This window comes from Tachyglossus aculeatus, chromosome 8 (assembly GCF_015852505.1).
Source record: "Tachyglossus aculeatus isolate mTacAcu1 chromosome 8, mTacAcu1.pri, whole genome shotgun sequence".
NCBI classification, from domain to species: domain Eukaryota; kingdom Metazoa; phylum Chordata; class Mammalia; order Monotremata; family Tachyglossidae; genus Tachyglossus; species Tachyglossus aculeatus.
This window is the reverse complement of record NC_052073.1, coordinates 6,835,115-6,849,292: the sequence shown is the minus strand read 5'-3', so window position 1 is coordinate 6,849,292 and position 14,178 is coordinate 6,835,115. Positions and strand designations below refer to the sequence as shown.

The 14,178-nt window shown below is 48.3% G+C and overlaps 1 protein-coding gene across 1 annotated transcript in view; it reads right to left on the bottom strand.

Moving 5' to 3' along the window:
* Positions 1 to 8,217: 8,217 nt before the first annotated feature.
* Positions 8,218 to 14,178, bottom strand: part of SERINC3 (serine incorporator 3) — a 29,040-nt gene continuing 23,079 nt past the window's right edge. The window contains exons 8-10 of the mRNA XM_038750599.1: positions 11,871 to 12,057; positions 11,523 to 11,747; positions 8,218 to 9,080 (exon numbers count right to left, since the gene is read on the bottom strand). Coding sequence (XP_038606527.1) covers positions 8,942 to 9,080; positions 11,523 to 11,747; positions 11,871 to 12,057 — 551 coding nt within the window. The 3' untranslated portion in view covers positions 8,218 to 8,941. The remainder of the gene's footprint in view (positions 9,081 to 11,522; positions 11,748 to 11,870; positions 12,058 to 14,178) is intronic.

Below are 14,178 nucleotides of genomic sequence, written 5' to 3'. Positions count from 1 at the left end.
CAGCTACCTTCATCTGTAAAATGGGGATTGACTGGGAGCCCCCCGTGGGACAACCTGATCACCTTGTAACCTCCCCAGTGCTTAGAACAGTGCTTTGCACATAGTAAGCGCTTAACAAATGCCATCATCATCATTATTATTCTCTGTGCCTTAGTTACCTCATCTGTAAAATGGGGATTAAGACTGTGAGCGCCATGTGGGACAACCCGATTACCTTGTATTCCCCCCAGCGCTTAGAACAGTGCTAGGCACATAGTAAGTGCTTAACAAATGCCATCATTATTATTTTTTTTGAGGGTGCGGGAGGTACTTAAGTGCTTACTATGTGTCAGGCACTGTACTAAGCACTGGGGTAGGTGATCAGGTTGGACACAGCCACGTCCCAGATGGGGCTCACAGTCTAAGTAGGAGGGAGAGCAAGTATTGAATTCCCATTTTTTACAGATGAGGAAACTGAGACCCGAAGAAGTTAAGTGCCTTTCCGTAGGCCCCACTGCAGGCCAGTGTTGGAGCCGGAATTCATTCATTCATTCATTTAATCGTATTTATTGATTGCAGAGCACTGTACTAAGCGCTTGGGAAGTACAAGTCGGTAACATCTAGAGACGGTCCCTACCCACCAATGGGCTCACAGTCTAGAAGGGGGAGACAGAGAACAAAACATGTGGACAGCTGTCAAAATGGTTCTAATCCCGGCTCCGTCACTTGACGTGGGAGTCAGAGGTCATGGGTTCAAATCCCGGCTCCAGCAGTTGTCAGCTGCGTGACCTTGGGCAAGTCACTTCACTTCTCTGGGCCTCAGTTCCCTCATCTGTCAAATGGGGATAATAATAATAATAATGATGGTATTTGTTAAGCGCTTACTATGTGCAAGGCACTGTTCTAAGCGCCGGGGAGGATACAAGGTGATGAGGTTGTCCCATGGGGGGCTCACAGTCTTCATCCCCATTTGACAGATGAGGGAACTGAGGCCCAGAGAAGTGAAGTGACTTGGCCAAAGTCACCCAGCTGACAACTGCTGGAGCTGGGATTTTGAAGACTGTGAGCCCCCCATGGGACAACCCGATCACCTTGTGTCCTCCCCGGCATTTAGAACAGTGCTTTGCACATAGTAAGTGCTTAACAAATACCATCATTATTATTATTATTGTCCGTTGTGTGACCTTGGGCAAGTCACTTCGCTTCCCTGGCCTCAGTTCCCTCACCTGGAAAATGAGGATTGAGACTGCGAGCCCCACGTGAGACAGGGACTGTATCCAACTCCACTTGCTTGGACGCTTAGTACTGAGCCATGCTGCTTTTATTTTATTTGTTGGGAGGATGTGGGTGCTTGTTAAACGCTTACTGTGTGTCAGGCACTGTTCTAAGCACTGGGGTAGACACAAGGTAATCAGGTTGTGGAAAGAGCCCGGGCTTGGGAGCCGGGGGTCCTGGGTTCTAATTTCTGCTCCGCCACTTGTCAGCTGTGTGATTTGGGGCAAGTCACTTCACTCCTCTGTGCCTCAGTTACCTCATCTGGAAAGTGGGGATTGAAACTGTGAGCCCCACCTGGGACAACCTGATAACTTTGTATGTTCAACAGTGCTTGGCACATAGTAAGCGCTTAACAAAAACCAACATTGACGGTATTATTATAGTCCCCATTTTATGGATGAGGTAACTACTGTATGACTAATAATAATTGTGGTATCTGTTAGGTGCTTACTACGTGCCGGGTACTGTACTAAACCCTAGGGTAGATAGAAGCAAATCAGGCACTACCGGAGGTGTTCCCTCCCACAATAATAATTGTGGTACTACTCTGTTTACTATGGGCCAGGCGCTGTTCTGAACGCCGGGGTAGCTACGAGATAATCAGTCCTGTCTCACGTAGCGTTCGCAGTTTTAGTCCCCATTTTCCAGATGAGGGAACCGAGGCTCAGAGGAGTGAAGTGACTTGCCCAGGGTCACCCAGCAGACAAGTGACGGAGCCGGGACTAGAACCCAGGTCCTTAATAATAATAATGATAGCATTTGTTAAGCGCTTACTATGTGCACTGTCTAAGCGCTGGGGAGGTTACCCCACGGGGGGCTCACAGTCTTCACCCCCATTTCCCAGATGAGGGAACTGAGGCCCAGAGAAGTGAAGCGACTTGGCCAAAGTCACCCAGCTGACGAGTGGCGGAGCCAGGATTTGAACCCGTGACCTCTGAGTCCAAAGCCCGGGCTCTTTCCACTGAGCCACACTGCTTCTCCTTCTGACTCCGGACACTTGCTCTATCCAGTTGGCCGCGCTCCTTCTCGGGGCTGACCAGTACAGCTCCCCACCCGACGTCCCGGCCTTCGGGAGGCCCACACACACGCAGGAAATCAACCGCGTTGGCACCCGCAGGAGGACTCAATCAATCAATCGTATTTATTGAGCGCTTACTGTGTGCAGAGCACTGGACTAAGCGCTTGGGAAGGACACGTTGGCTCGGGTCTGTCTGCTGCCCAGCTGGAGGGGACATGGTTACCTCCGACTGCCTCGGGACCCCGGCGCTTCCGAATCCAAGTGGTGTCTGAAAATCGCCCTGCCGCCATCTCCGACTTCATCCAAAGAGGTAGGGGATTATTCCCGCCATGTGCTCGGGGACTGCTAGGACTCAAAAATCATCAACCGGTGGTATTTATTGAGCCCTCACTATGTGCAGAACACTATTCTGAAAGGGGTGTAATTCTATAGTTGTAATAAATCATCAACCGGTGGTATTTATTGAGCCCTTACTATGTGCAGAACACTATTCCCAAAGGGGTGTAATTCTTTCTATAGCTGTAATAAATCATCCACCGGTGGTATTTATTGAGCCCTTACTATGTGCAGAACACTATTCCAAAAAGGGTGTAATAATGATTTCTATAGCTGTAATAAATCAACCGGTGGTATTTATTGAGCCCTTACTGTGTGCAGAACACTATTCCAAAAGGGGTGTAATAATTCTTTCTATAGCTGTAATAAATCATCAACCGGTGGTATTTATTGAGCCCTTACTATGTGCGGAACACTATTCCAAAAGGGGTGTAATACTTCTTTCTATAGATGTAATAAATCATCAACCGATGGTATTTATTGAGCCCTTACTATATGCAGAACACTATTCCAAAAGGGGTGTAACAATTCTTTCTATAGCTGTAATAAATCATCAACCGGTGGTATTTATTGAGCCCTTACTATGTGCAGAACACTATTCCAAAAAGGGTGTAATAATGATTTCTATAGCTGTAATAAATCATCAACCGGTGGTATTTATTGAGCCCTTACTGTGTGCAGAACACTATTCCAAAAGGGGTGTAATAATTCTTTCTATAGCTGTAATAAATCATCAACCGGTGGTATTTATTGAGCCCTTACTGTGTGCAGAACACATTCCAAAAGGGGTGTAATAATTCTTTCTGTAGCTGTAATAAATCATCAACCGGTGGTATTTATTGAGCCCTTACTATGTGCAGAACACTATTCCGAAAAGGGTGTAATTCTATAGCTGTAATAAATCATCAACCGGTGGTATTTATTGAGCCCTTACTATGTGCAGAACACTATTCCAAAAGGGGTGTAATAATTCTTTCTATAGCTGTAATAAATCATCAACCGGTGGTATTTATTGAGCCCTTACTATGTGCGGAGCACTATTCCAAAAGGGGTGTAATAATTCTTTCTATAGCTGTAATAAATCATCAACCGGTGGTATTTATTGAGCCCTTACTATGTGCGGAACACTATTCCAAAAGGAGTGTAATTCTTTCTATAGCTGTAATTCTATTTATTCTGACGGTTTTGACACCTGTCTCCATGTTTTGTTGTGTTGTCTTTCTCCCCCTACTAGACTGTGAGCCTGTCGTTAGGTAGGGACCGTCGCTATATGTTGCTGGCTTGTACTTCCCAAGCGCTTAGTACAGTGCGCTGCACACAGTAAGCGCTCAAGCCCGCTGTTGGGTAGGGACCGTCTCGATATGATGATGGCATTTATTAAGCGCTTACTATGTGCAAAGCACTGTTCCAAGTGCTGGAATACGTTGCCAACTTGTACTTCCCAAGCGCTTAGTACAATGCGCTGCAAACAGTAAGCGCTCAAGCCCGCTGTTGGGTAGGGTCCGTCTCTATATGATGATGGCATTTATTAGGCGCTTACTATGTGCAAAGCACTGTTCTAAGCGCTGGAATGTTGCCAACTTGTACTTCCCAAGCGCTTAGTACAGTATGCTGCACACAGTAAGTGCTCAAGCCCACTGTTGGGTAGGGACCGTCTATATTATGATGGCATTTATTAAGCGCTTACTATGTGCAATGCACTGTTCTAAGCGCTGGAATATGTTGCCAACTTGTACTTCCCAAGCGCTTAGTACAGTGCACTGCACACAGTAAGCACTCAAGCCCGCCGTTGGGTAGGGACCGTCTCTATATGACGATGGCATTTATTAAGCGCTTACTATGTGCAAAGCACTGTTCTAAGCGCTGGAATATGTTGCCAACTTGTACTTCCCAAGCGCTTAGTACAGTGCACTACACACAGTAAGCGCTCAAGCCCTCTGTTGGGTAGGGACCGTCTCGATATGATGATGGCATTTATACGATCGAATGAATGAATTAAGCGCTTACTATGTGCAAAGCACTGTTCTAAGCACTGGAATACGTTGCCAACTTGTACTTCCCAAGCGCTTAGTACAGTACACTGCACACAGTAAGCGCTCAAGCCCGCTGTTGGGTAGGGTCCGTCTCTATATGATGATGGCATTTATTAAGCGCTTACTATGTGCAAAACGCTGGAATAGGTTGCCAACTTGTACTTCCCAAGTGCTTAGTACAGTGCACTGCACACAGTAAGCGCTCAAGCCCGCTGTTGGGTAGGGACCGTCTCTATATGATGATGGCATTTATTAAGCGCTTACTATGTGCAAAGCGCTGGAATATGTTGCCAACTTGTACTTCCCAAGCCCTTAGTACAGTGCACTGCACACAGTAAGCGCTCAAGCCCGCTGTTGGGTAGGGACAATCTCTATATGATGATAGCATTTATTAAGCGCTTACTATGTGCAAAGCACTGTTCTAAGCACTGGAATATGTTGCCAACTTGTACTTCCCAAGCGCTTAGTACAGTACACTGTACACAGTAAGTGCTCAAGCCCGTTGTTGGGAAGAGACCGTCTCTATATGTTGCCAACTAGTATTTCCCAAGCGCTTAGTAATAATAATAATAAAACGGCATTTATTAATGTGCAAAGCACTGCTCTAAGCGCTGGGGTAGATACAAGGTAATCAAGTTGTCCCACGTGGGGCTCACAGACTTAATCCCCATTTTACAGATGAGGTAACTGAGGCCCGGAGAAGTGAAGTGACTTGCCCAAAGTCACACAGCTGCCAAGTGGCGGAGCTGGGATTTGAACCCATGACCTCCGACTCCGAAGCCCGGGCTCTTTCCACTGAGCCACGCTGCTTAGTACAGCGCTCCGCACACAGTAAGCGCTCAATAAATACGAATGAATGAAAATACGATGGAATGGACGGTGGGCCATTATGGCCCACCCCAATGCTTAGAAAAATGGTTGGCATTTGCTAAGCGCTTAAAAAATGCCCTAAAAAATGCAAAGAGACACTCATTACCTGAGTCACAGCGGACAAGACGCAGTAGTTGCAGGCTGAGGCATCGATGAATGATGCAGATGGCGGGTGGGCCCCTGACACCCACATGGACGCCACCGGAGATGATTTCCGCAGGCCAACGACTGTGCCCCCGCTCCCGTGCCGTAACGATGACGACGCTTTGTTAAGCGCTTACTATGTGCCAGGCACCGTACTAAGCGCTGGGGTGGCTACTATGTAATCAGGTTGGACACAGTCCCCGTCCCACATGGGGCCCTCAGTCATACTTTGTACTTCCCAAGCGCTTAGTACAGTGCTCTGCACACAGTAAGGGCTCAATAAATACGACTGACTGAATGAATGAATATATATGTATATATCTATATGTGTATGTTATATATATGACTATTACTCTATTTTCCTTGTACATATCTATTCTATTTATTTTATTTTGTTAGTATGTTTGGTTTTGTTCTCTGTCCCCCTTTAAGACTGTGAGCCCACTGTTGGGTAGGGACCGTCTCTATATGTTGCCAACTTGTACTTCCCAAGCGCTTAGTACAGTGCTCTGCACACAGTAAGCGCTCAATAAATGATTGATGATGATGATGACTCTATATATACCTGTATATATGTATATGTTTGTACATATTACTCTATTTTACTTGTACATATTTATTCTATACACACTTATTCTATTTATTTTGTTAATATGTTTTGTTTTGTTGTCTGTCCCCCCCCCCCTTCTAGACTGTGAACCCGCTGTTGAGTAGGGACTGTCTCTAGATGTTGCCAACTTGGACTTCCCAAGCGCTTAGTCCAGTGCTCTGCACACAGTAAGCGCTCAATAAATACGATTGAATGAATGAATGAATGAATGATGATGATGGTGCTCTTTGTTAAGCTCTTACTATGCGCCAGGCACCGTACTAAGCGCTGGGGTGGCTACTATGTAATCAGGTTGGACACAGTCCCCATCCCACATGGGGCCCTCAGTCATACTTTGTACTTCCCAAGCGCTTAGTACAGTGCTCTGCACACAGTAAGCACTCAATAAATTCAATTGAATGAATGTATATGCATATATCTATGTGTTATATATATGACTATATCTGTATATATGTATGCACATATTTATTATTCTATTTTACTTGTACATATTTATTCTATACATACTTATTCTATTTACTTTATTTTGTTAATATGTTTTGTTGTCTGTCCCCCCACTTCTAGACTGTGAACCCGCTGTTGAGTAGGGAACGTCTCTAGATGTTGCCAACTTGTACTTCCCAAGTGCTTAGAACAGTGCTCTGCACACAGTAAGCGCTCAATAAATATGACTGAATGAATGAATGATGACGACAGTGCTCTTTGTTAAACGCTTACTATGCGCCAGGCACCGTACTAAGCGCTGGGGTGGCTACCATGTAATCAGGTTGGACACAGTCCCCGTCCCACATGGGGCCCTCAGTCATACTTTGGGCAAGTCACTTCACTTCTCTGAGCCTCAGTGACCTCATCTGTAAAATGGGGATTAAGACTGAGCACCCCCAGTGAGGCAACCTGATCACCTTGTAACCTCCCCAGCGCTTAGAACAGTGCTTTGCGCATAGTAAGCGCTTAATAAATGCCATTATTATTATTACAATTCCCAGACTGAGCCCCCTCCTTCCACTCCCCCTCCCCACCCCGCCGCCTTGTGTCCTTCCCCTCCCTACAGCACCTGTCTATATGTTGGTACAGATTTATTACTCTATTTTGCTTATACATATTTACAATTCTATTTATTTTATTTGGTTAATATGTTTGGTTTTGTTGTCTGTCTCCCCCTTCTAGACTGTGAGCCCGCTGTTGGGTAGGGACCGTCTTTAAATGTTGCCAACTTGGACTTCCCAAGTGCTTAGTCCAGTGCTCTGCACACAGTAAGTGCTCAATAAATACGACTGAATGAATGGAGTCATAACAGAGCGCTTAGTACAGTGCTCTGCACATAGTAAGCGCTTAATAACTGCCATTATTATTATTACAATTCCCAGACTGAGCCCCCTCCTTCCACTCCCCCTCCCCACCCCACCGCCTTGCGTCCTTCCCCTCCCTACAGCACCTGTCTATATGTTGGTACAGATTCATTACTCTATTTTACTTATACATATTTACTATTCTATTTATTTTATTTGGTTAATATGTTTTGTTTTGTTGTCTGTCTCCCCCTTCTAGACTGTGAGCCCGCTGTTGGGGAGGGACCATCTCTAGATGTTGCCAACTTGGACTTCCCAAGCGCTTAGTCCAGTGCTCTGCACACAGTAAGTGCTCAATAAATACAACTGAATGAATGGAGTCATAATAGAGCGCTTAGTACAGTGCTCTGCACACAGTAAGCGCTCAATAAATACGATTGGAGTCATAACAGAGTGCTTAGTACAGTGCTCTGCACACAGTAAGCGCTCAATAAATACAACTGAATGAATGGAGAAGCAGTCCAACCCCTAAACCAAAGGAGCTATTTGGGGTTGGGGGGCCGGAAAGCGGGATGGGAGGACAGGATATGCCCCAGGCTCAACACCGAGACGAATTCCCGTAAGCCGGCAGAATTACCCGTTCGGGTCTTTAGGCAACGGGTCTCAGACGGGTGTTCGAAATACCTGTATTTTAGTCAAAAAGACGTTTGGCGCAAATACTAAAGTGCTCTCGCAATGTTCGGTGCATTTAAGTCTAGCGTTCGCGTCTTTTACATAAGCGCAGCGGATCAAGCCAGTGTTGTTTTTCCCGGGTTCCTCTTCCGTTGAACGGATTGCGGGTGCAGACTGAATAAAGCGTCGCGTGAAATTAGCCCGCGTAGCGTGAAATTAATGTTATTTGGCCACGCGGAGCCACGGACTTAAAGCTAAGCAGGGCGGTTGCCGCAACGCCGAGGAAATTAGAAAACCACCTACGCCTCTGGGGCAATCAGACGCGTGGTAGCAGCGGCCCGAGACCGGTCTCTCCCAACCGGCTCTTCCCGAAACCCGGAATGCTGATGGATCAGATGCCCCCACGCCCTCTGACCTTCCATAAGGTCGGATCCCGGTTCCCTAACGCGGGTTTCCACCCTTTCCTCCTTTTAAGAACCGTCTTCCCAGCCCCGGCTGAAGTCGATTTTCAGAAAGCGACGACGCTCCCCTTGTGCTAGCGGTTAAAGAGGACGACGGCGGCGGCAGCGGCGAAGAAAACGACGGAGAGAGAGAAAAGTTTTGGTCCGACACCAAGCGCCGACTCGAATTCACCCAGGTCCGGCAGCCGTCCGGAAAGGTTTTGGGGGGCGGGGAGGCCCGTGGATTCGGACCCCGGGACGGGGGATCGGGGCGTTCAGCTGAAGTCTCGGTTGGGGAAGACCATTGGGGCAACGAGAGAGCAGAAGTAGAGGATGAGGCAGAGCCAGCTGGAAACCATCTTCAACCACACGGCCCTCCACGTGCTGGTGAGGGTCTGGAAGTTGGCGTCGGGGCTGAGGAGAGAGGAAGCGGCCAGGGGGAGGACAAAATAATAACGACGGCATCCGTCGCGCGCTTACCCTGTGCCAAGCACTGAGGGGACGGTGGTGGGGGTTCGGGGTAAGCCGTGGCTCGGTGGGAAAAGCGCGCGCTTGGGTTCAAATCCCGGCTCCGCCACGGGTCTGCTGTGTGACCCTGGGCAAGACACTTAACTTCTCTGAGCCTCAGTACCCTCATCTGTCAGATGGGGATGATGATGATGGTATTTGGTAAGCGCTTACTAGGGGCCAAGCCCCGTTCTAAGTGCTGGGGAGGTGGCAAGGTGATCAGGTTGTCCCAGGGGAGGCTCACAGTTTCAATCCCCATTTTACAGATGAGGGAACTGAGGCCCAGAGAGGTGAAGTGACTTGCCCAAGGTCACGCAGCTGACAGTTGGCAGAGCTGGGATTTGAACCCATGACCTCTGATTCCAAAGCCCGGGCTCTTTCCACTGGCTGTGAGCCCCACAGGGGACAACCTGATCACCTTGCATTCCCCCCCCAGCGCTTAGAACAGTGCTTTGCACATAGTAAGTGCTTTAACAAAGGCCATCATTACACTTCACTTCTCTGGGCCTCAGTTCCCTCATCTGTAAAATGGGGATTAAGATTGTGAGCCCCACATGGGACAACTCGATCACCTTGTATCCTCCCCAGCGCTTAGAACAGTGCTTTGCACGTAGTAAGCGCTTTAACAAATGCCATCATTACACTTCACTTCTCTGGGCCTCAGTTCCCTCATCTGTAAAATGGGGATTAAGACTGTGAGCCCCACATGGGACAACCTGATCACCTTGTATCCTCCCCAGCGCTTAGAACGGTGCTTTGCACATAGTAAGCGCTTAACAAATGCCATCATTATTATTATTATTATTATTAATGATTACTGTTCAGCGCTTAGAACAGTGCTTGGCACATAGTAATTGCTTAACATATGCCATCATTATTATTATTATTATTATTATTAATGATTACTGTTCACCGCTTAGAACAGTGCTTGGCACATAGTAAGCGCTTAACAAATACCATTATTACTATTATTAATCAGGTTGTCCCACGTGGGGCTCACAGATTTCATCCCCATTTTACAGATGAGGGAACCGAAGCAAAGAGAAGGAAAGTCACACAGCCTGACAAGCAGTAAAGGTGGGATTTGAACCCATGACCTCTGACTCCCAAGCCCGGGCTCTTTCCACTGAGCCCCGCTGCTTCTCTTAAATGGAAACCCCGACCCCATTTCTGCCAGCCCCTCTTTGCCGACTGCCTAAGCTCACTGTGGGCAGGGAATGTGTCTTATTTCTTGTTCCAAGCGCTCAGTCCAATGGATCTGTTCATTCACATACAACTGAATGAATGAATAAATAAATGCCACTGATGACATTTTCCTCGCCCAAGCGCTCAGTAAATACGGTTCAATGAATAAATGCCACTGACTGACTGTGCTGGACTCTCCCCAGTGCTTAGTCCAGTGGTCTGCACACAGCAAGCGCTCAAACACGATTGAGTGAATGCCACTGTTTACTCTGTCCTCTCCCGAGTGCTTAGTACACTGCTCTGCAAGAAAGCGCTCAAATACGACTGACTGAACGAATAAATGCTACTGACTGGACTCTCCCCAGTGCTTAGTCCAGTGGTCTGCACACAGCAAGCGCTCAAACACGATTGAGTGAATGCCACTGTTTACTCTGTCCTCTCCCGAGTGCTTAGTACACTGCTCTGCAAGAAAGCGCTCAAATACGACTGACTGAACGAATGCTACTGACTGGACTCTCCCCAGTGTTTAGTCCAGTGCTCTGCACACAGCAAGCGCTCAAACACAACTGACTGAACGAATAAATGCTACTGACTGGACTCTCCCCAGTGTTTAGTCCAGTGCTCTGCACACAGCAAGCACTCAAACACGACTGACTGAATGCCACTGTTTATTCTGTCCTCTCCCAAGCGCTTAATACAGTGCTCTGCACACAGAAAGCGCTCAAATATGACTGACAACAAATAAATGCTACTGACTGGACTCTCCCCAGTGTTTAGTCCAGTGCTCTGCACACAGCAAGCGCTCAAATACGTCTGACTGAACAAATAAATGCTACTGACTGGACTCTCCCCAGTGTTTAGCCCAGTGCTCTGCGCACAGCAAGCGCTCAAACACAATTGAAATCCCCCTTCTAGACTGTGAGCCCACTGTTGGGTAGGGACCGTCTCTCTATGTTGCCAACTTGTACTTCCCAAGCGCTTAGTGCAGTGCTCTGCACACAGTAAGCGCTCAATAAATACAATTGATTGATCGATTGAGTGAATGCCACTGTTTATTCTGTCCTCTCCCGAGCGCTTAGTCCAGTGCTCTGCACACAGTAAGCGCTCAATAAATACGATTAAATGAATGAACGAACGGGGGGGGGGGGGGGGGTCGAGGCTCACCTATACCAACTGGTCAGGGTCATCATGATGTAGAGCGAGGCCAGGCCCAGCATGAAGTGGAAGAGGGAGTAACTGTACTGCACGCCCTCCTGCTCGTTGTCCACGGCCCGCCGCGCCTGCCCCGGCTCCCGGCCCGGCCCGCGCGGGGAAGCATCCTCCAGGATCACCCTGTCCCTTCCCGACAGGCTGAGCTTCCTGGCCTGGCTGCTGGTCGACGAGCGGATGCTGCCAGAGGAGAAGCCGCCCGGAAGGCAGGTCAGGCGCGCCGGCGGCGGCGGGAGGCGGCGGCGACTACCCGCGGCGCGGCCCCCACCCCTGCCAGGCCCGCGGTACCTACTGAGCGCTCACCTAGAGTACACGAGGCAGCAGGCGAAGAGGAGCAGGCCCAGGACGCTCTGGGCGTCCCACCAGCGCCTGGGCCCGCGGGGGGCCGCGGCGGGCGAGGTGGGCGGCGGGGCGCTGGCGTTGCCCGGGGCCTGCGGCGGCCCGGCCAACGGGGAGATGAGATTCAGCAGGCTTGGGTTGCAGGAGCGATCTGCCAGTGAGACGGGAACAACACATGCGGTCAAATGGTATCTGCGATAGCGGTGCTTGTACTTCCCAAGCGCTTAGTACGGTGCTCTGCACACAGTAGGCGCCCAATAAATACGACTGAATGAATGAGAAGATGATGATTTTTGTTCAGCGCGACAGAGCTGGGAGTCAGAGAGGTCTGAGAGAGCCTTCCCAGACTGAGCCCCTTCCTTCCTCTCCCCCTCTCCGTCCCCCCCATCTTACCTCCTTCCCTTCCCCACAGCACCTGGATATATGGATATATGTTCGTACAGATTTATTACTCTATTTATTTTACTTGTACATATCTATTCTATTTATTTTATTTTGTTAGTATGTTTGGTTTTGTTCTCTGTCTCCCCCTTTTAGACTGTGAGCCCACTGATGGGTAGGGACTGTCTCTCTATGTTGCCAATTTGTACTTCCCAAGCGCTTAGTCCAGTGCTCTGCACATAGTAAGCGCTCAATAAATACGGTTGATGATGATCGAGACTTGCAGCAGATGGCTGCAGGACGCCTCTGTCCAGAGCATGAGAAGCCCACTCTGGTTTATATACATATAAACATATGTATATATGTTTGTACATATTTATTACTCTATTTATTTTACTTGTACATATCTATTCTATTTATTTTATTTTGTTAGTATGTTTGGTTTTGTTCTCTGTCTCCCCCTTTTAGGCCGTGAGCCCACTGTTGGGTAGGGACTGTCTCTATATGTTGCCAATTTGTACTTCCCAAGCGCTTAGTCCAGTGCTCTGCACATAGTAAGCGCTCAATAAATACGATGATTGATGATGATGATGATGATGATGATGATCTGGGTTTTTCGGTTTTTTCTCTGATTGCATTTATTAAGCGCTTACTATGTGCCAAGCGCTGTTCTAAGCGCTGGGGAGGTTACAAGGTGATGAGGTTGTCCCACGGAGGGGGCTCACAGTCTTCATCCCCACGGATGAGGGGGATGAACTTGTACTTGTACTTCCCAAGTGCTCGGTACAGTGCTCTGCACACAGTAAGCGCTCAATAAGTATGATTGAATGAATGAATGAACAATACATTTTGTTTTGTTGTCTGTCTCCCCCTTCTAGACTGCGAGCCCACTGTTGGGTAGGGACCGTCTCTAGATGTTGCCAACTTGTACTTCCCAAGCGCTTAGTACAGTGCTCTGCACACAGTAAGCGCTCAATAAATACGATTGAATGAATGAATGAATGAGGGATCATCTCACCAATCTTCAAGGTTCGCTCCCACCCCCAAGACATTAACAGAACGGCGCTTTGCATGGTAAGCGCTTATTAAATGCCATTATTTTATCATTATTATTTATTACTGATAATCACGATGGCATTTGTTAAGCGCGTCCTGTGTGCCAGGCACTGGGGTGGATACAAGGTGATCGGTTTAGTCCCACGTGGGGCTCAAAAATCTTCCTCCCCATTTTCCAGGTGAGGGAACTGAGGCCCAGAGAAGTGAAGCGACTTGCCCCAAGTCACCCAGCTGACAAGCGGCGGAGCCGGAATTTGAACCCATAACCTCTGACTCCCAAGCCCGGGCTCTTTCCACTGAGCCACGCTGCTTATGATCCCAGCTCCGCCCCTTTTCATTCAGTCGTATTTATTGAGCGCTTCCTGTGTGAAGAGCACTGTACTAAGCGCTTGGGAAGTACAATTTGGCAGCATAGAGAGACGGTCCCTACCCAACAGTGGGCTCACAGTCTAGAAGTCACAGTGCAACCTCGGGCAAGTGACTTCCCTTCTCTGGGCCTCGGTTACCTCGTCTGTTCAATGGGGATGGTGAGTCCTGGCTGGGACAAGGACTGTGTCCAAGCTGATTTATGTGTAACTACCCCGGCGCTTAGTACAGTACCTGCCACAAAGAGCTCAACAAGTAGCGCACTTTAAAAAAAAAAAAAAAAGCGCCAGGTAAATACAAAATAATCCCATTTGGACACCAGGAGGGCTCACAGTCTGAGGGATAAGGAGAACGGGTATTTACTCCCTGTTTCACAGATGGGAATACTGAGGCCCAGAGAAGCAGAGTGACTTGCCCAAAGACACACAGCAGGCGAGCGGAGCTGGGATTCGACCGGGGAATCTTCAAG